Genomic DNA, 22,575 nt, shown 5'->3' with positions numbered 1-22,575 from the left:
TCAATGGGATGTTTGTATGTTTGGTTAACAAGAGAAGAGTGAAGAAAAGGAGGAAGTAATAACATGATGTGTCTGATGAACACTTCTACAGCGGTGGAGAAGAGGGAGACAGGATATGCAGCACTGAGTCTTGACCTGGTTCATACCAACTTTCAGAATTCTCCAAGTGTTAACAGAAGATTATGCTAACCGTTTCAAAAGGCAACAGTGAGAAAAGCTTCTTGTCTTGATGCAGTAGGGACTACTGCCTCCACAGCTGGATTGTAGATAAATGCCCTTTAGCAAGTTTCATCAAAGGAAGTAATGGGTGTTCAGTGTTTTTGGAAACGTTGCTTTCATCTCCATGGCATTTATGATGTCCAGCTCAAAATGAGAGAAAAAGAAAATTATTCTACGTTGTGCACTTCTGTTCTCTGTTTATACTTGACTGCCTTTACATTTGTTTATTGTTATTTATTGATTGATGTTCATACAACATATATAATGAATAACATATAATGCCCACACCTTTTGCACTCTTTTAACACCTTTTTCCTATTGGTTCCTTATTTCTGTTAGAGGCTGATTTGAAAATGTCAGCAATATCAGCTGCAGTTTTACAAAGACAAAAACTCAAAGCATGTCTGAAATATTTTTGTTAATGCTGAAAGTTACTGTGGGAAGGATGAATGGGAAGTATCCAGTGGGATTATTTTCTTCAGGGAGACCAGCCTAAGCTTCCACATAATTTGGGCACTCACGATAATGAAAAATCAGTGGTGTGTGAGAGAGAGATATTGCCATCTTAGGGACACAGGCATTTTGTGAAGGAAAAGCAAAATATATAAAATGGAAAAGGCTGAAGATCATAGAGAATAATTCCGATTGCTAATAATCACAATTCTGTGCGAAAAACAAGAGAGGTATCAGCCATTTTCTTCTTATAATCTTCATCGAATTTCTTATTCTGTGCCACAGTGAAATAATTCTTCCAGTCCCCAACAACCCCTAAGAAACAGCAAAGCAAAAAAAGAAAGAAGATTAATTTACCAGTATTTCCTGAAGCCCATTAGCCGTGACTCACTAGATACTTATATTTCAAGGCTTATTTCAAAATAGAATGACAACCAAGAAGACAGAGTTGATGCCAGTAACAAACCTCAGTACCTTTTCTCATGAATGGGGAAATGGAGTGATCCATTATTCCCTGGAACTCGGTAGTGTAGTTTGTCATGGGATTTTCCTTCATTACCTCAAACGAGGTGTTATGGAGTATCTTGTTTAGAACCTCCTGATTCACCTCCTTCTCCAGGAACTTCAGAATCTTCTGAATTTCTTGCTTTGGATTCTGCAGAGAGAATAACGTGGGATAAGATACAGAGCCAGGAAAAGCAAAGAAATCAAACATAGTGTTGAAGTCGCAATTGTTGTCAGGGTGAGATGATCAGGTTATCTGAAGATTTACTGATACAGCTGGCATTATAATAGAAAACTGTTGATCATAGGTAGTATCTACTGGACTTCCAGATTTCAGAGCTCTCTAAACATACATTCAGCCTTTTACCTCCTTCATATCTTCATAGAAGAGGTAGAGAATACGGTGCTTATCTTTTGCCTTCCACCATCCTTTTACGTGGTCATACCAGGAACCCCAGAGCACTGAAAAAGGAGTAACATCATCAGCAGCTATAAATTCTCAAACTGTCTTTAGATATCTGTGGCACTCATGTTTCCCCCATAACCAGTGTCTGGGCATTTCCCAGCTGGTTTTGAATCACTGTGGCCATGACTGCTGTGCTCTGTGCTTATCACAGCATTCGTGCTATTAATCCCTCAGGTGTATGGATGCTCAGAGCAGGATTCATGTGTAACTTTAGAGGGCAACAAATGCAGATGCTTAATGAATGAAAAATCCAGGCTGCCTTTACGGTAAATGGAGAGAAACAGACATTTCCAGAGTGAGTCATCTGATCAGCTGGACAAGACTGGTCTTAATTGGCCCTGCTTTGAGCAGGGCGTTGGACCAGATGGACATCAAAGGTCCCTTCCAACTTGCATTATTCTGTGATTCTAACTGATTTAAATATTTGGTATACTATCAGAAGTGCCTGTTTCTCTCCAGCAAGAGTCAAGATGACTAGCTTGGACAGAGGTAGCTATGTTCTAGATTTCTCCACTGGGGCAGATGGCTCCCAAGCCGAGCTAGTCAAACATAAGACATATGGTCTCCTTTAGACATGAGACTCTCGTGCTGGTCCAGACAGTGGTGTTTCTGGGCCTACATGGTGGCAAAAATATTAAGGACCTATGGAAGCTTTAGAGACCAAAACTGCAGACTGCCATCCACCTGAGCAGGTTTTCTTTCTTGGATATGAGTGCCTTTTTTCGAAAGGGAAGAATCAGCTTCTGGGTTTGCCTGTCTTTAGCTAGATAACTGGCTTTGTTCAGAGGCCCTATTTTTATACAAATGAATTTAGGCAAAAAGACTCCCTTAACTCAAATTCACACTGCACATTTCTATACAGAATTAAACCATGGTTTCTTGTATATCAGGCTAGAGTAAAACCAATTAAACCACTGTTCCTTCCCAGCTGGCTTCCAAGCAGATTTCTTTTAACCTCAGAGAGAAAATTCTCACATATGTTTCTGAATGATAATAGAGTAGCTTTTTTTTTTTTTTCCTTCAAAATGGGAATGTAAAGATAGAATTAATCCTTTAGGTACTAATAAAAACCCATGAATGAAGATAAATTGCTACTGAAACACCTTCAGTAGATATTCTTCTGTAGAGTGTCAGCACTGGATTTCAAACCATAGCTGAAATAAATAAATGTCATGCATTTTTTAAATGAACAAAATCTCTTATACAACTGATTGCAGTTCATTACCTTTTCCGGTCATGAATTTCTCCATGAACTCCTCCCAGGTTCCTGGGTCAGGCATTCCTTTACTCATTCTGTGGAAATGGTAGTATGACACCAGGCTGTCTTTTGCATTTCTCGCCACATAGATTATCTTTATTGATATGAAAAGACAGAGAGAGAGAGAAAAGTTAACTTACACATGCTTATATAGATACTGAACATCTCCTGGAGTTTTCTCTTGGAGCCTGGTAACAGAGGCTTAAGAGATTTTGCTTTGAAGCTGCCATTTTCTGAAATCCAGTGCAGTTAACTTAGTCATGACATCTATAGTTTCACACAGGCTTTGCACATTAAAGGGAAAATATCTGGGGACACCTTTAGGTTTCACAAAGATTCTGGAAACCATATTCAGTCCTGGTTTATGTCGCTTTCTTTGCAGGTGAAGTAGAATTGAGTCCTACCTCTTCAGCCTTACCTTACAGTTTTGTTCCCAGAAGGAGGGAGGCACCAGCTGCACAGGGAGATGAGTTTTTATTGTTCGTGGAGAAGGCATAGCTTCAGCTAACTCCAGGCCTGTGGGATGTGTCATTATGAGATGTGACTTGTTCTCTAAATTACACTAGCGCTTCTTTGCTATTCTCATACACGTGATTTTGACTGTAACTTTTCAGCAGTTCACCTTGCAGCAAACATTTGTCTCCAAAGCAATTATGTAGCCGTGTAACATATATAGCATTGCATAAGCACCCTGAGCGTTTCTAGAGAAATTTTTACCTATGTATTCAATGAGGAAAGGGGGAACACTGATTCATATCTTCTTCGTGCTTTCTTCGGCCCATGTCTAACCCCTGCATTCTGAGGGATAATGATGAATATTAGTTTTTATTTACCCAACCAAAGTTTTTCCTTCATGATATTTAGTGAACTCCTTTCACTTTGCAGGTAAGAAATTTTTGTTTCTTTCTAGGATATGAGAAGAATAGACTGACTGACTAGACTTTCTGGATAGCACGTAAGGAGAAACTAGGAGCATGATGGACGGGGGATTTTGAGTAGCTATGGATATATGGGAATACTTGGGAGTATCTGGTGATATGTGGAGATGTGTTGTCCCCTCCCCCCCTCCTTTTTAAATCTCTATCATGACCTGTATAATTTTCTTTTTCCTATCATCGTCTATCTTCCTCTGTCATCCTCTGTCATTTTTTTGTCTCTGTGTCAACACAGTCTAGCTTAGAAGAGAAAAAGTAGCACTTCTGCTGCAGAGTTAGTCAAACTTTTTAGCTTCAAATGTGAAGAGAGTCTGGCTTAAAGATTTTTGTGGAACGGGAGCCCTTGCTGGGGGAAGACACTTGTAGGAAACTGTCTTTGCAAAACAGTCAGACCTGCCTGAATGCCCCATGGCTTGTTTAGATGACTAGACCCTAGAATTCCACAGCAGTTACTCAAAACAGTAGCAAAACCACTGAAAACATTATCCACCTTTTGGGAATACATCCATGACATAGGTTTCTCTTCCATACAGCCCCTAATCAGAGAATGGGATTCAGTTGCTCCCATGTTGCGATTTTACGCATATCTGCTGCTGTTTTAGGTACTGTGGAGTATTCCAAAACAGCATGGTCTTCAGCAGTACCTGAGTCATCTGCCAGCCTCGCATCAACTTGAGTAGCACTAGATGTTTATGTTAAAGCAACTGAACTGATCCCTAATACCCAACACGGTGCATGGTTCAGTGACAAAGCAAGTGGGACCTTTCCCAGGAAATCTGTGGCATCAGCACCGGGTGCTTGTTTTGTTTCCTTTTTTCTAAAATACAAACCTATTTGTATAATATTCACCTGAGTAACTCTCAACTGAAGGCTCTTGGATAGACCACTCAAGGAAAGGATGGCGTCTGTAAGTAGTGGCGCGTCTACACTTCTCAACATCTCCATTTTGTTGAATCATATCCACTATCTCCTGTGTCCACGTGGTACCTGAAAATGTCAGTGTTTAGAGTGTTCCCTCAGGGATAGCCAAGAGTCTCTTCTGCTAGGGAAGTGAAGGCCAGAAGGATGGACTCCGTATTAAAGGATGAAGAAACATCATGGAAGATGATGGACAAAGTGGAAATAGAGGATAATGGAGGAAAAATGCATAATTAGGAATACAAAAGTAATTCCCAAAGCACAGTTTCAGGGATTCCATTTTAGACAGGCTGCTTCTTGCCAACAGAAATAGCCTCCACCCCCACACCAGTAATAAAAAAAGCTCTGGGGTAAACTCACTATTATTTGGAGGTTGTATTATTTGCAGAGAGGAGTGAAATTCCCTCCTCCCAATTTTCATACCTCGCAAAAATTCAGGTATTTCAACATTTGTTTCCACCCTGAATTTGAATGAAAAAATGAAATACCTGAACTTTGAGTGAGTAAAAATTTCATACAGTTTGAAAAGATAAAAAAGTTGCAGTATTTTCAACGTTCCCATTTGAAATGCTTTAATGAAGGTCAGTACAACGTTTCATCTGCCTGAGCTACTGCAATGTCTTGTAAGAGTTACAGTATTGTGTCTCTCATGTGCCTCTTTTCCCTTATAGCTGTGATCAGTGGGTGAACCACATCTCCTCCGAGGTACTGTGGCAGGTCAGCTAGAGAACAGGCTAAGGGATAATTTGGGAAGCAATGTGGGCAGGAAACTCAGCCCTTCTTAAGATGCTTGAATTGTGCATCTCTGGCAGATACAACATAATGTCAAATGGACTCCTAACTTTATTTCTTTTCAGTTCAATGGCTGAGAGGTTTTAATCCAGGCTGGATAAAATAACGTGTTTTTGCTTTCAGTATACAGGAAATAAATTAAAACCTTTTAGGTTTTACAAAAATAATGGGATTCTTTTTTGTAAAAATGTTTTTTTTTTCCTACTGAAAAAAATACTTAAAAATTCTTGCTAATTCAAGTCATTATTTTTTTATGATCATCAAATGTTCCCGAATCTGTTCCTGTATCCCCTAAACTGTACATGTTTTTATTCATCCAGGATTAATATTGATGCTTGTTATTAATTGTTTTCCTATGTAGTAAGTATAAAGGGTCTGATCAAGAGGAGAAATAGTAATGAGCAAAGTGGCCAATCACTGAATAAAATACCAGGTAGCTAATATTAATGGTGGTTATTTTATTGGCTGAAATTATTAAGCAACTTCAGTTATTTCCTTAAAATAATTAACCCATTTCCAGAAATCAGTGCTGGTTTACACACCACGTTATTCCCGAAATACATAATACAATCCATAGTTGTTCAGTCAGTTTCTATTATTTCTGAGTAATGCTGACTTTTTACTAGGCTTTGTTAAATCATTACCTATTGGTGGAAAACTTTTATTGTTGCCATTAATATATATGTATATAATCTAAATCAAAGGAAACATTTAAGTATAGGTTATTAGACTTTGGCCATTTGAACTTCAGTAATAATAGATGGTTGTTACTTCTGCCAAAGAAGTCAGAAGTTACTAGTCACAACTGACAGAGCTTCACGTCTTTAAAATATGTCTGGTTTGGGATTAAGCAAATATCAGTCACAATAGGAAACCATAATTTTTAGTTCCAACAATAAGCACTATCCCAAACTTTTCTATTCTGTTTCCTACCCACACCAACCTGCTTTTGCATAGGTTGCGATGAGAAGGTCGTCAGGTCTGGCTTTGAACTTCCACACTTGGTCCCACGTGCTGCATATTGTTTTTGTGAAGGGAATACCTTCCACTTCACCTATCTCAACTCGGAGCACTGTCTGTTTCAGACTCAAATCTTCCATTTTATCCAGGGCTATTGAGCACTGCATGAAGAAAGAAAGGCTTGGAATTAACATGGTTGCTCTGAAGAAAAATCTAAATTTACTCATTCATTCTTGAGGTCTCTTTTATTAACTGAATTCCATGTCCTCTGATTTCTTTGACTATGATTTGGCCTATCTGGATCCATATATAGGATGCTTAAAGCTGGATCTAATTTTCAGAAACACTTGGTATATTGCTGGTGGTGGTTCTCAGCATCTCTAAAAATCGCTCTGTTTACTCAGATACAAAAAGAGAAAAAAAGCCATTATTCCCATCTTTAAACATTTTACCAAACATATTTATGTTAAATTCTGACTGTAAATATGAAGGCAAGATCTTTGAAAGGCAAGAAAAAGTAATCATCAGAAGTGTGATTCAAAAGAAGGCAGAGCATAACAGCTCCCACTGAAGTCAGCATACAGGACCCAACCCTTCTTAAAGAAAATAAACAGAAACATCTGCTAACACCCTTTGGGCCTCATACTCACAAAAATATTTGCAGAGCTTTTCTGTGTTTCGTTCCTGGAGCTTTTCACTCTTAGAGCTCTTTGCTGTATATTGAAATTTGTTGCAGATAAATAACCTGAACTAGATAGATCATTAACTAAAGGTTGTTAGACTTTAATTATTTGAATCGATCTAGTAAAGTCTACTGCCTATTGTACAGTTTTACAGTAACTAGTTATTGATTTCTGGATTTCTCTCAAGGAGGCCTCTTCTTAGCCATAACCTTCAGGACTCCAGAATCTGGTCAGAGGAAAGTTCTGCTTAAAGGGAGGCTACAGAAATCGCCTCAATTAAAAATATCAGCCAGAAAAGACAAAAGACACTTCAATCCCAACAGCAAACATTGCCAAAATATTGCCTATCGTTTCCTTGTTGACTCACACCCACTTTCACACAGATTCAGTTGAGCATTGCAAGAGGTTGCGCTGGTGCCTGGGCAGTGACCCAAGAAATAAAAAAAAGAAGATAATTTTTCCTGCTTGAATGTCTTTAGTCCTTGGCTGTATTGATGACTGTGCACCCACTTACATCTTCAGGCAGAAATAGAATGAAAGCTTGGGTGGAGTTTCTATTCCTCCTATAAGTGTGAGGAGAGCAAAGGAGGAGGTACAGCAGCAGCCAACAGCTGAACAGTATTTCTGGCTTGGTTTATGAACCCCTTTTTAATCCCGTGAAGGAAAAATACTTTGAATTCTCATCTAGTGGAAGGTATCCCTGCCCATGGTAGGGGGGTTGGAAGTAGATGATCTTTAAGGTCCCTTCCAACCCAAACCATTCTATGATCTATTCTATGATCTGTCATCTAAAGTATGATTCTTTACTGGCAACAACATGAAATGTTGGTCAGTAGCTCCAGCAAGATTATTTTAACTTGTTTCTGTCATTGTCAACAGTCGTGGAATAAGTCATTTTCTTACTAATATTTATCTAAATGCAAAAAAGTTTATTATTTGTTAATACCTAAGATCAATGGGACTGAATGAATTAAAAGTAACTTGGTTCCATTTTCACCATGTACTGCACCATGCTCATTTAATTGATGTCTAAGGGTCTGTTTAATTGCTGTATTTTAAAACATAAAATTTATGTTTTATAGCACTTTCTAGACAGGTTCACTTCTTAACTAGCCTGGCATTACAGGGTTAGGGATCACTGTGTGTGAGGTAATGTTTCTTTATAAGATTTAAGTCCCTATCTATCTTTAAATCTATATGAGATACTGGGAGAGATAATGACATGCCCCGGACTAGCCACAAACAGCATAGTAACATTGGCTGCTAAAAGTATGCCAATGACACTTTTATATCTGGTTCCCAGCTGTTGCAGTCATGCTGAAATGTTTGGTTGCATCAGGAAAAGCCGTTCTTGGGCAAAAGGTAGGTCACTCCAGCTGAACTCAAACAAGTTTGAATGGACTGTGTTCATAAAGGAAAATTATTTCAAAAAGCATTGCTATCAGGCATTGCTTCTGTCTTCTGCTGAAGGCATGCAAGCCCTGTGAGTGCTCAAGGTTCTTTTTGGTCATCCTTTAGATGGTCTGGCAACATTTGTATCTAAAATGGCTTTCTGTTATCTCAATTTTTTAAGACATTTCATTCATACTTATCAAATGAGGATGTGGCCGTCCTTGCAGTAATCCTACCGTCGTATGGAGCGCTAGTCAGCATGGCCAGTGGAGTCTCGAGAGTGATACAGCTGACCAAACATGAGCTGACTTGCTCTGCAGAGTCCATGCACTGTATGGATTAGCTCTCCATTGACTGTAGGAGGAGCGTAGATATCTAGGTTGCAAAGACTCACTTATATTTTAAGGCACAGGTGAGGATATTGTGCCCTGGAGGTTGGGAATGAGGTGAGAGTGAGCCAGTGCAGGGCTCTTCTGGATACCAGTAAGAAAAGCCTGACAACAAATGACTTAATGAAATAGCTGTTCTAATAAGATGGAATAAGAGGAGGAATATAGATAGCGAGTAAATCTTAGGTCCCTTCAGGTGCTGGGAACCTTGCGTTTATGCAGCATCAGATGGAGCCCAGGTGGGTTTTTCACAGGGCACGCTGAGCAGGTCCTGTCTGTGGAGAGAAGCTCCTCCTTTTTGGTCATTCAAGCTATTATATAGTTTTCTTACAACAAAACAACTCTGTTCATGAAAGATGTTCACAGGAGAGCTTCTTGTTGCCCTTTTAGACAAAGGCACGGCCTGGCAGGAGGCATGATCACCGATACCAAGTGGGAGCTGCCTTCAGGCACCTGTTACAGTGAGCTGGCTGAGTTTATCCTGTGGCCAAGCACAGGATGAACTGTGCAGTTGATTGATCTGTGCAGCACAGCACAGGCTGCACCTGCTCAGGTTAACTGTGATGTGGATCTCTGACTCCTCGAGGTACCGTAGTCTCCTGGTCAGGATCACTGCCTTCCACCTTTTGGTCCACATACAGGAGATGACTTTCCTCACACAACTCACAGCGCAGAGTGAGTCCCCATTGAGGGGCTGTGGGAGTCGGTGAATTGGTTCAGGATCCCCTGCATGATTTCAGGAAAAGTTTCCAAAGAATCAGGAAACAAACCAAGAGACCGAGAGGACTGCTTGATTGGCTTTAAGCCAACCACTTGATTTTTTTCTGGCTCTGACACCAAGTTTTTCTTCTGAAGGCTGGCAACACCAGAACTAACAAGTAACACAGAACAAGCAGAGAATATACGGTTAAGGTGTACTATTTCTTCTTCTGTTTGTGGTTTTTTTAATGTGACCATTACTTTCAAGTTCTGTCATGGGAGGATTTGGCATTTTCCTCTCTGTGTTAAGCCCGTGCTGATTCTGTTCGTCCTTCTCACACCTGCACCTGGCAGATCACTTGCTGGTTTGAAATGGTATTCAACCCCCCCTTCGGTTACACAACCATCCTGATAATGCAGTAATCCCCAAAGCACATCAGCTGGTGTGTCTCAACAAAGAAAAACCCAATAGCTGGTTATCAAGTGGCTCTCTTTTATTGCAGCTGTGAATCTGAGGAGCCTGTGAACACTGCACTCTGCCAGATAAGCTGGAGTGAGGTCAAAAAACACTGCTTGCAGCTTTAAAACTGCTTTTGAAGTAGGCAATGGGTGATGGATTTCTCCTGTTGTGAAACAGGGAGGTGAGAGGTGAACTGGTCAGTCCAGGGACTGGGTTTCTGGGCTGGGATCATGGTTTACTAGGCCACTCTTAAAAAAAGACCAGGCACTCTCTGCAAAGAGCTTCCTCCAGCTTTCCATTGACCTTTTCCTGAGTGCAAACTGCTGGCAGGTGTTTCCTCATGTAAAACATGCTGGGTTTATTGTATTTTATTTTTTATATTTTATTTTATATTTTATTTTAGTGTGGCTGAAAACACTTAGATCTTTACCTGGAATGGAAAGCTACAGGCCACTCAAGAGAAATAATAGTGGGAAGAGACTGCTGGGTGCTCAGAGCACGGAGACAAGTGACTGTGAACCAGGAGTATGTTTATATGTCCTTAGAAGTATCCTTGCTGTATAGCATTGTGAGTTGGGGTAGGTACTGTTAGGTTTTGTAGTCACTGGGCTTTGTGAAATCTGTGTCTGATCAGCAAAGGAAGTATAAAGGGAAAGTAGAGGTACCTTTATCTTACTTTTGTCTTCATCTCGCATCCTTAAATCTACACATGGTAAGCCAACAAGTTTTCATTTATCATGGTGTGATAATTGTCTACAAGTCTCTGATTTAGTTCCAGGTAAAATTCTCTTTTCAGCACACAGCAGTTTATAACAGCTACAGAGGGGTTCAGGAATATTATTGCACAAGTTGCTGGGGTGGCTGCTCAGAGTGCTGGCTGCTGGCTTGGACTGGACTGCCTCCTCTTCTAGTCCGTGTCAGGATAGAGCTTCTCTTCAGCATGGTGTCACCGGAGTTGTTTTGGGGATTATGGCACGTTTGCGCTATTTACGTACATAGTTTTATTCAGTGGCATAGATTTATTACTGTTTCTTCTAATTTTTCCTTGGTGGGAACTGAAAACAGAAGTGTATGTCCTGGGGACCCTCGGGTATTTGGTGTATTCAGGACCCCATTAATACATGTTGCTGCTGTGCTTCATGGCTATCCGTGGCCACACCATGCTGTTCTTGACATTAATATGTTTACTTATATGAGCAGAGATATTCAAATGTTACTGACTAGAACGTCTGAAGGGAGTTAAGCAAAGATAAACAGCACTACAGTGGAGTCAAAACTAAAAGAAAGCAGATGAATACAGACATAGTTTTCTTTGGTTAGCCCTCCAGACTCTGGAGTTGGGTCTATGTTGGTTTTTTGCTGTTAAAGTGAGATCTCCTTTAAAATCTCTTCTTTCATTCCTATTAAATATATCAGTTTTAGGTTTTCTAGCTTGAAAAAAAAAAATGCAAAGGGATTATCTAAGAAATAAAATATGTTTCCAATTACTATCTGAAGCTTTTATTTTTTTAAAAATCATTAGTAGAACATTTTTTATTGAAGATAATTCTGCGACGAGATCTCTGACAAAAGATTCTGTTTTATTAACTAATAGAAAGTCCTATCATTTCTATATTAGCTCTTTTTACTCTTGCTGCAATGAATGTTTCAGGGGTCATTTGTATATAGAGAAAGAACATTTGAAAGAATGTGGGTAACTCAGAAACTTGCTGAATGTATTGCGTCAGATTTTGAAAACATCTGACAGAAATGTGTCTTGGACAAGAAATCTGTCTCAGGCTACTGGACATGAATAATACTCAAGCAATTTAAAGGCAGAGAAGGCTGCTTTTGTTCTAATTTTTATGTTGGATTTGAATATTTTTGCATTTAAAATTTAATCAAGAATCACAGTAGGACTTTCAAATCATGTTAGAAAAAGTGTGTTTTCTTGTTATTTGTACAGGATCAGACTTGAAGTGGGATGAAGGCTACAAATCCTACATCCGTATCAAGCACTGTAATATGTTTTTTAAGTCTGATTTTCATCATATTTTGACTATATTTAGCTGTCTATATGATCTAGAGTACTATGTCTTATAAATTAAAATCTATATTAATATCTATAGCTGATACATTTGAGTTAAAGAGTTTTTTTCCTTGTTATGCTTAGTGTTTGTATTACATTTCTCTCAAACTCTAGCCTTCCTCTGCTGAACGAAACACAGTCTTTATTCCAAAAGATGTTAAAATCTTTAAAATTTAACATTACATTTGAAAGCTATTGAAATCCTTAGATACTAACCTGTATTCCTAATTCAGAAAAAATGCGTACTCTGGAGAAACGAAAACAGCACTCTGGACAGGCCAAGGTTTCACTTTCAGGCTTCTTGAATTTTCAAGCTGGTTGTCTGCGTTCATCTCTTGGTGACCGAATTAAACTAACCTGACTATCAGTCGGTGAGCAACCTTAGGCAATGAAAGCTTTTGGTATTGTGGGATGCATCTAGAATTAATCACAAATATGTCCTGTCATAGACTCCTGTCACAGCCCATATGTTGTCAAGAAAAATCCTGCAGGTATCTGTAAAATAGGAACAGTACTACCAGTCTTGTGATGGTTATTTATTGAATTTCTGGGTTGCAGCCAGATCCAGTTGAGATAATTATCACAGATACAGTTATGTAATAGCAAAATAAATACTAAAGGAAATGTTAAGTGTAAACATGGAATGAAAAGTCCTAAGGCCTTAATTCAGCAACACATTTAAGCACTACACCTAAGTGCAGTCCCTGTCAGTAAAGCACTTATGTTCCATTACCATCACACTTCAGAAATTTCTTTGCTTTTAGTATCCTCTCTCCAGCAGAGTTTCCTGCTAGAGGAAGTGTTGGAGCCCACAGTTTGTATAACTCTGACCAGCTCTGCATGTGTTGGGGTCACAGTCATATTAATATACAATCTTGTTATTGTGGGCATGCATAGTCAGGTGATAAAGTTTAATTGGACTCCTGCAGCTTTTTCCAAATACTTTTCCCAAGAAAATATGCATATGAAATGCTGCAGTGTCACCCTGTCAGTGGCACTACATGCTTTTGGCATTGTTTCTGGAAATTACTTTGTAGAAATAAAAGGTCAGGTATTCACTACGCAGAATAACACGTTCCCACTTGTAAATGAGATTTGGTTTAGAGCCACAGGGGGAAAACAGAAACTTGCAATAAACAGTTACAGAGTTTGGTGCCCTTTATATATATGAAATGATGGAATTTACTTACAAACATTACTTAGCATGTTTAATACATGAATCACAGTTGCCTGCAGACTCCACTTTGCTCACAAGCTCAGTATGGACAATGTTAATGCAGGCAGCATTGCTTGATATAGACGGGATAGAAGCTGTTCACGTATCTCAGGCTTAAACTTAAACGTGGGTGTAGCAAAAGTCTACATTAGAGAACTTGTGAGCACTGCTTAGTTTTAGGTGCCTGACACAGCTGCGTCCTTGTTTCTTCTCAAAGAAAGCCCCAGAATTTGTGCCAGATGCTATGGGGGACTGGTGCGCCAAGACCCCAGTGCGTGCTGGGATGAGCAACCAGAGGTGAAGACAGATGCAGCCTAAGAGCAAATATAAATGAAGAGCCTATGGATCGCAGGCGAAGGGTATGTGTCCCAGCTTCCAGGCAGCAGGCATGCATGGCTTGACGAGCAAGTGCTTAACTGAACACTAATGGTTGTTTTTCTCAGAGCAGTGCTAAGTGGAAAAGTAATTTACTTTCTGCATTCTTTCCTGTCAACCTGCCCTGCAACTGCCAAATTATAGTAGGAAAGAAATGCTTTTTAAAATATGCGCTCCAAAAAGTAATGCAAGTTGTCCACAGCTCTCTGTTGATTCCTTTGTATCAACAGATGAATCTCATTCTTAAAGCTGGATCCGGGATTCTAGTTCTCCTAAACACAATAAGTTGTCATGTATTGCATTTATGGATCTGAATACAAGTTTCATGCCACAGTAATAGCAGGGGTTCTTTTAGCGACTGTCTTGATGAACTGATGTGAAAATATTTCCATTCAAGCCAAACATCTGCTTTGTAGCTTCTTGTGAACACCTCTACTTGCATTAAGTGAAGTTATTCAACACGCTATTTGTGTGATCACTTTATTGAGCCTTCTTTATGGATGTAAGTGAATCTTCTTTGAAGGGGACTTTGTGAACTAACATCATTTCATATCTGTCCTCTTTCAACTGGCATTTCTTTCTGAGGCCTCAGTTTGACCATTTATTGAGTGTTTGTACCACAGCAGCAGAACAAAACAGCCTGCGAGCCAGGGAAAATGCATTTGCTCTTAAACCCCTGTATACACCTATAAATCTTCTATACCCCTTTATACAGGATGTCATTGAGACGAAATAGCTTCACTGCTTTGGATTCACTGCTTTCATATGGATCCCCTGGGGCTACCGGCAACTGCAGCCTCCCCTTGAGGCTATGTGAAACTAGGAAGCTAGGTCAGAGCAAAACGTAATCAGACTTGTGCAATTATTTTTACAATTATTTCCTGAGAAGAAATATGCACTTCTTCATTACAGCTGAAGACTGAAAATTTAGTTCTTGGCTCTACTGGTGGTATAGCAGGATGCTCAAGTGCTACCCTGTGCTACTTCAGGCACTAAAACATCTTGACCTTTCATCTGGAACAAGTAAATGGAGTTTTGCTTAAGTGGCACATCTGCTGTTCAAGCTGGGACTTCATTGCATTAAGACTGCCATTCCCAGTTCAGAAGACATTTGCTTATCCAACCAAATTATAACTCCAGTTTCCTTTTTACAAACATCTGCTTGGAGACAGGAAAATGTCTCTGGATATGAAGCATCAGAAAGCAGCTTCAGAAATTTTCATGCAGTGTTGAACTTGTGCTCATTAGCCAAATTCCTCTCTGAAATTCTGCAAGCCCAACAATATTACTTCTTCAGTCTAGTGCTGCTTGGTTCTGGGAAATCCTTCTATGACTATTTTATAACTTAAAGAAAGGAATTCAGATGCTACAAACAAGCAAAATTTGAACATATATGCTATCATTTTTTTCAGTACAATAGGTCCGTGTGTCACAATTCTTATTAGGTAGCAGAAAGAACATTATATGTGAAATACCTGAGCAATAAGAAACTCCTATTAATAAGGCTTATAAAAATTTCTCTCTTGGCAGTGGCTGTCTTTATGCATGGTTGTAAAAAGACCTTACTCAGTCAAACACAGAGCAGTAAGGGAAGGCAAAGCTGTAAAAATTTTTAGTAGGTTTTCTTGTGAGTATAAAAATTAAATTATTACCACCAACATTTTATCAGGAATATTCATTGACAGCATAAAATCTGATACTTTTCAGAAGTAAATAAGTCTCTGTGTTTCATTTGCCTGTGTGTTCTGATACAGGAAGCCAGCTTTAATTTACAATGGTGGATCCTTAATGGTAGACATTTTTAAGGTATTTTATGTATTTATTTGATAAGTCTGTTCACATTTTCAATTACAAAGACATTTTGAGTGGTTGAAAATTCCCGGAGCTTCACTTGAAACAGATTGAAACCTGCACCCCTTCCCAGCCCTATAACAAAAGAGCATTTTAACAGCTGGATGAGTACCAGGATGAGGTTACCTCGTGGTAGCAACAGCTGGCGTCCAGACGCCTCACTGTCCTACTGAGCTCGCCTGTTGTGATGTTAGTGGAACTGATGCCGGTGGGAATATTTAAGTGGGAAATTTGTCCTCTCCCTTTTTAAATATTCTTTTAGATTTTTTCATCTTATTGATAAAAATCTACTCAGAGTCCAGTGGATGTGTTTCTCCTCTCATTTGGGCACTCTTTTGGGGACTATGCTGTTCACATCAACAGAATTGCACTGGTATATAACTAGGAGGAGAGGAGCTGATCTAGGATTCATAAAGTCTGTTGATGTTATCATGTATTTTTCTTCCCACAGGCCAACTAATCAGTTAATCTGTTTCCTTCAGGCTGCTGGCATAAAAACAAATAGCAGTGTTCACATTTTCTGAAGAATTAACACTGTTCTGAAATGAGTGACCCGTGTTTCAGTGTTACACAGCGGCCTGGGGACTATGCTATTCCTTGTGGCAGCTTTAAGGGGGAAGAAGCTCTCATGCTTTAAGACATAACTTTTGGACTTAAAATGTACCTTGAAGATACAACAGCAACAAAACCAAATCCTCAGGTGTCAAAGGCTGTATTTATATGGTGGCAGCCAGAAGGGCTGCCATAGTGCACACATCACCAGCCTGTGGGTTCATTTCTTCTCTTCTTGTGTAACCCTTGTATAGTGGAAAGATTATTAGAAAAGCCTTTTCTGAACAGTCAATTTGTATTGGTCAAGTCTGACAAGTTGTCTTCTCCCATCAGGATACTACAGATGTGAGAGACCTATCAGGGACTAGTAAGGTTGAGTATCACACAGTTAAAGTTTGTATTAAATGCTCAAGACATGTTGGGCAGAACCCTCCCCATATTTTAGTAGCAACTTGTTGCTTTGCCAGATGTCAGGTCTCCCTTTGCGTGTGTAAAACTGCATATTCATGGTATCAGCAGTCTTAGATGCAGCTGAATTGCCTTGGTGGATGTCTACCTCTCTTCACTGACAACTGGGGCAGCTAAAGCAACTGGACTCCTAATGTAGGTGCCTTTTCAAGTTCCTGAAGTTGGGCAAGCTAGATCCAGACTCTACTATGCCTACCAATAAAATGGGTTCAGAACTGTACATTTTAAGTAATCATCTCACCCACAAATCCATATATGAGGAATAGTGACCTATATGTGAAGAAACATATATGTATGTAGAAACATATATGTATGTAGAAACAAAGAAAATGTTTTAGTCTAAATCTTTGCTGTCCAACTAAATGTTGAATAGAAGATTTGAAAAAAAAAAACCCTGCATAAATAGCCTCATTTCTAAAGTGCGTGGCTAGTCCTGCTTCCATAAAAATGTAGGCTAATATATCTATTAATTTAATGGGAGAAGACCTAGGTTGTGATGGTGGTGTATCCAAACTATTGTAATGTGTAAGGCTTTAAAAAAATCTTACAAGCGTCTGAAAATTCTGCACTAAGCAGATACTTTTCCCACTCAACAGCATATCTCATAGAGGACAATCCTCTTGTCCAGAGATTGTAAAGGAGGCACAAGAGGTTGTGGTTCTCTGTGTACTTTGCATCATACTTTCTGTTCCTGTAGCTCAAGCCTTGTTCCTTAGGATGCTGCGGTACCTGATTGTACATGTCGCCTGCAAGACAGAAGGACAGGATCTTGCTGTCAGTTTTTCCCAAAAAGAAAAGTAGAGTTTAAAGTCAAAACAGATATGAAGCGAGAATGCTATAGGAATAAAAAAATGACCAGTCAGGTGTTTGTGCTTTGACCTAAACTGTATGAATGACAAAAGTACGACAGCATGGTTTCTAAATTATTAGGAATTTCTTACCTTTCAAGAAAGTTCATCCTTTACTCTTCTAATTGTCTTGAAAAAAGTCTCTTGGAAAGTCACTACTGACCATTAAATCTCAGTTAAAATCTTTTTCTGTGTACCTTCAGCACAAAATTAAGATAATTATGGTCACTTATTCTTTTATCATTTCAGATAGGTGTCTTTCCTTAGGTTGCTTATGTCTGATCTAAAACTTTTCTGTTGAATTTGGTGGGCGTTCATAAACTGTACGCTGTTTGCAGCTTTTCAAATGGCGAAAAGTTCAGCAAAATATTAATAATCGAAATTTTTGTTATTTTTCTTTTTTAACAGGAATGATGTGACACATAAGCATTCCTAATGAAATTAAAGGACAGAAGATTGCAAATTAAAAGCAAATATCTTACAAAGTGATGTCCTTATAACAGCCATGGCTTAATTTGAAGGACTGGGTAATTATGACCATTAATATAATATGTTTCATTTTACATGTTGAGAAAAATTCCTCCTGTCACAATAAATGATAGTCCTAATACAGAATGAAGACACTTGGTATTTGTGTACTTAAGACAGCTATTTTTCAGTTAATATATGCTGTTCATCAGTGTCATTAAAGTATTAGCATACTTTTGTACCATATGTAAAGACAGCTTCTAATGCTACCCAATATAAGAAGGGTAGTTTATTTTTGTTTGCTTTAATGAAGAAGTTTCTTCTATAGAACATCTGAGAGAGAGAGAGACCTACATAAAAGAGATGTGTGAATTATTTAAGGATAATATACCAGATTAGGGATTTTTAATGTCAAAGAAACATTCTGGATGCTTTTTTTTGCATTCATGAGACTCGCTTTTGCATGCATTGAATATGGAAGCTGTCAAAAGTGTTGAAAGTCTGACAGATTTTTTTTGAGCTAAGTATTTTATTTTTTGACAGAACAGTTCGGTTTCTGAGTCCTGCATCCTTGCTTCACTGAGCAAAGGATGCTGTTATGTTTGGCTTAGTTCATTTTGAAGTCTCCAGTGGTCATAACCCATAAGCCAGAGTGACACAGGGCCATCAATCAACACGCGATGACTCTTGTCTAAGCTTTGAATTCTTGAGGCTGTCTTTGCACATGATGTTCAGAGTGCAACTTGTGGAATATCAATCATTTTTATAATGTGATAGTGGAGCTCTGAGATTGGAGTTCCTGCCCACATCTCCAGGTTCTGAACATTTAACTGCTGGGTGACCTACCTGACAGCACTGTTTCTTCAGGCTTGGTGTTTTCACATGTAAGAATGCCTCTAAACGTTTTTGAGTTGTACTTTAATGGCATGGCATTCAACCAACGAGCCATGACCATTCCTGGGTTTTGGTGGCTCAATGGCCACACTCTGAAGGTGGTTTTCTTCAGGCTCAAAATTAATTTTATTCTTTCTACTGTAATACTAGCTAGTAGTTACAAGGTGAGTACTGGCATATATGCCGAACTTAAAATTTGGCAAAATGAAATAGTGATATAATCTGCTTGCTGTTTACATGTATCTACGCTCTTTTCCAGGTTTTACATAAGACTATGTCTTTTGTACCCTTCCCATGCAGTTTGCTACACAGATTTTCTAAGTTAATTGAAGGAAAACAGAATCTCTTAGCTCAAATAAACCATTAAAAACCGCTAACCTAAACAATACAGGTAATACTGTTCTACCTCAAAAACTGGACCTGGAGTTTGCCAACATGCTGAATTGTGATTTTATCATATCAGAAGGTTTGTGACTTTTACTGACCACTCAGTTTAGGGAATTCTACAAATCCATATTTTACAAGATGGCTGATTCCAGAAATTTGTTCAGAAATACCAAAAGCAGTTAAAAACTCTCCCCCCAGGACCTTCATATTTTATGATTAAATATAATTGAAATAGGATTCAGCTGGGAAATTAAGCATGTGACTGATTCAAAACACTCTGAAATCCCATTCTTTTTTATTTCACTGATTCTGGAAACTTCAGCATATGGTTGAAGTCAAGCATTTGTGTAAGTGCTTTGTTGTTTTGGGGCCAAAAGTTTGAGGATAAAACTATTTTTTTTCTATAAAGCAGCTATTCATTTTTTTCCTTTCATGCATAGCCTAACTGTGAGTTTTAATTAATCTTTCATTGTAAGTAGCCTGCTGAACATGACCTATGAGCACACCTTTCTATTAAAAAGTATTCATATTTTTAAACCACAAAGACATACCTCTACATAACTGCAGCTACTCCTTTAGCTTGTCTGTCATCACTTGAATTATTTTTTTAGCTATGCTCATTGTGCTCTCCTAGTCCTGGCTCTGCTGTAAACCTTGTAATGAACTGGACTGTAATGAATTCTGGGACTAATTTACACAGTTTTCCAGTGACTTGTTAAGGCTGGCATGGCTATTTGAAGGTGGCAGCTTCTGCTGGCTCCAGGGAGTTTTGTGGTTGGTGGTGAAGCTGTGGAGGGGCTGTACAACACCCAGCTATTCCTGGGGTGTAGGGATGGACTATCTGGGACTTGCATAGCATAAAGGTTACGTGGATTTAGTTGCCTAAGCATAGGAGTCCAATCAACTTGAACACCCCAATCTGGCCTCCAGCTGCCTCTCCAGAAGGGCAGAAATCTCCTGTGGGTCGTATCTGTCAGCCATGGGCACACATCTTGGAGACAGGCTAAATTAGCATCCATCTCGCTTGAAGGACTCTGTGTATGTAACTCAGCCATCCCCTTACCGTGCAAAGACAGTGGATACATCCCAATGCATGTAGGCAATAGCCCTGACAACTTAATGCAATTATGTGTGATAGTTGTAGATCTAAAATGTATTTAAAACCCTCTATCATCTTCAAGAGCTGCAGGGAACTGATCTCAAGACTTAGCACCCGAAGCTGCTGTCCCAGAACAGCATATGCAGGAACTGGTGACTGGTTTCACTTCTCATTTACCAGCTGGCAGCCAACACTTAGCAAATCTAATTCAGAAAGTCAGGTCAGGAAACACTCATATGAGGAGCCTTCTCACACTTGTCAAAAGTGTGAGAACTTTGTGATACAGTGAGTGCAGAAGTGGGTCAGAAATGAAGATTTTTCTATGTTAATGCTCCCTCAAAATTTGAAGCAAATGATCTCCTCTATTTAAGTGACTGGTGTTGGCAGGGCTTCTGCTAGCATTTTTATAGGGATGAATACTTGGAATTAGTTGCTGTATGGTAGGGTTGTGTACTATATACTACTTGTTTCCTTTTTCAGCATGTCAAGGTAGTCAGCGCTGCCTTATGAAGATTGCCAGTGTGTCTCTAGCATCTACCACACGTCAGCAAGCAGGTAGCAGTGGGTTGCAGCACTTTCAGGAAGGCTGACCAGGGAGGAAGCATTCTGGTTACATCAAATCGAAGGGCTCCAGCTCTTGCCTGACACTGTCTCAGTGATCTGGGCGCCCACCAGATCCCTTCTCCTATCCCTGGTGTCTGCAAGAAGCAAACCCAGCTGTGGGCTGCTGAAAGGACCAGGACTCTGGAAATATCACAGTGTATATGTGATGCTAAATCCGTAAGCGTTTTTTGTTGCTACATTTATGTTGTGTTTTGATTGTAGGCCCACTCAAAATCGGAGGAAGCCAGGTCTGCAGTACCCCAGCAACTTCCACGTGCCCTGGCTGCTGTCCTGCATCCTGCCTCCATGCCAGAGGTGGACCTGCAAGGCTGGGTTGGGGAGTACGTCAGGCTTGTGCTTGCTGCTTGGCTGGGCTCCCTAAGATCCGTTCAGCCTGACTGTCCCGCAGCATCAGACAAGATTGTTCGGTATTCTCTTGAGCCCAGGGATCTAAAAATGATCATTAGCATTACAGTCCTCTGCCTTGGGAGTGGAGCGGCTGAGAGCTGGTAGGGAGCTAACCAGGCATTGCGTTCAAAAAGCTTTAGGACATCAGTGACAGACCCACTTGTCTTTAAAGACATAGTAACACATTTGATTCCCACTTGTGGGAGACTCCCAGTAATAATCCTATCTATTTGTGACAGGCATAAAAATACATGGGATTAAATTTAGCAGGGAGAGTGTAACTGTGCAGTAGTGTGATTTTCCTCATGTTAAAAAGTCAGTTGCAACTGTGTCGCACATTGCAAGAACTAATCCCACAAACAAATTAAAATCTTGTCCCTTTGCTCCGGAGAAGATCCCTTAATGCTAAGAGGTACTGTCAGATGTACTTATTGCGCTCAAAATATAGGCATATATATGTATGTGTATAGGCATATACATGAATGTGTACATGCATATGTGTATGTTGTGTAAGACTGAAGCATGCCTCAGGATTCCCCATCATGCTTACTTTCCAGAAAAAGGCATTCCTGTCAGTTGCACAGATTAGTTCAGAATGAGATAAAGTACAATATCATGCACTTTACATGTAAAATACAAAATAAAATTAAATTAATCATAATCCCGTTTCTCCCTCTAAATTCAATTTATTTCTTGCTACTTTCTCAGATGGCCTTGGTTTTCCCTTCCTAGGCAAAAAGACACCACACTTCAGCAAGAAAAGGATTCAAACCTGTGCAGTTTGCTTGGGGAACAAGCAGCCGAAAGGTCCTCTGAGTAACGTCCTGTGAGCACTCAGAGATATTCCAGTTAGCGGGCCACTATTCTCACTGCGTGTTCACTTATTCTCACGGTAAAACCTAATTTGGTATTACCTCCCATGTCAGCCAGTCACTCATCCAGCTCTGTTAATGTCACACAACAGTGGTAGCAAACCACAGGAACAATCACGTTCTCCAAGGCTGAAATGAGATTTTTTTTTTTTTCCCAATAAGGAAGACTGGCTGCTCTCCAAAGCCTGTCTGTCTCTATCTACTTTCCTGCCAGAGTCTTCTTGTGCTTGCACTCCTCCTCTGCTTTTAGAAGATCAGTACAGATACCTTCACAACCATGGAGCTGCTTTTCACGCCCTATTATTTCTTCATTAAATTCAGCCTTTTGTGTTTAGGTC

At 39.5% G+C, this 22,575-nt stretch overlaps 1 protein-coding gene and 1 long non-coding RNA gene across 2 annotated transcripts; one reads left to right on the top strand and one right to left on the bottom strand.

The window, feature by feature from the left end:
- Nucleotides 1-874: 874 nt before the first annotated feature.
- Nucleotides 875-6,699, bottom strand: SULT1C4 (sulfotransferase family 1C member 4). Its single transcript, XM_075496045.1, has 7 exons — nt 6,489-6,699; nt 4,685-4,822; nt 3,319-3,416; nt 2,868-2,994; nt 1,544-1,638; nt 1,147-1,327; nt 875-987 (listed from the first exon to the last, which is right to left on the bottom strand). The coding sequence occupies exons 1-7, from the start codon at nt 6,697-6,699 to the stop codon at nt 875-877; spliced, it is 963 nt and encodes a 320-aa protein (XP_075352160.1).
- Nucleotides 6,700-13,497: 6,798 nt separating this feature from the next.
- Nucleotides 13,498-21,965, top strand: LOC142404936 (uncharacterized). The gene is made up of 3 exons (XR_012774001.1): nt 13,498-13,771; nt 17,915-18,033; nt 21,180-21,965. It is a non-coding gene; the product is annotated as an uncharacterized LOC142404936 (long non-coding RNA).
- Nucleotides 21,966-22,575: the final 610 nt, after the last annotated feature.

The sequence above is a fragment of the Mycteria americana genome, chromosome 1 (genome assembly GCF_035582795.1).
Source record: "Mycteria americana isolate JAX WOST 10 ecotype Jacksonville Zoo and Gardens chromosome 1, USCA_MyAme_1.0, whole genome shotgun sequence".
Lineage (NCBI taxonomy): Eukaryota > Metazoa > Chordata > Aves > Ciconiiformes > Ciconiidae > Mycteria > Mycteria americana.
The sequence above is the reverse complement of the archived record's forward strand: the minus strand, read 5'-3'. Positions and strand labels throughout refer to the sequence as shown.

What these genes read in the sequence shown, in the direction of transcription:
- SULT1C4 (XM_075496045.1), bottom strand. Translation starts at nt 6,699, where the DNA reads ATGTTAATTCCAAGCCTTTCTTTCTTCATGCAGTGCTCAATAGCCCTG. An exon ending in CGCAACCTATGCAAAAGCAG is followed by an intron (nt 4,823 to 6,488) that starts GTTGGTGTGGGT and finishes TGACATTTTCAG; the next exon opens with GTACCACGTGGACACAGGAG. An exon ending in GAAATTCATGACCGGAAAAG is followed by an intron (nt 1,639 to 2,867) that starts GTAATGAACTGC and finishes CTCCTTTTTCAG; the next exon opens with TGCTCTGGGGTTCCTGGTAT.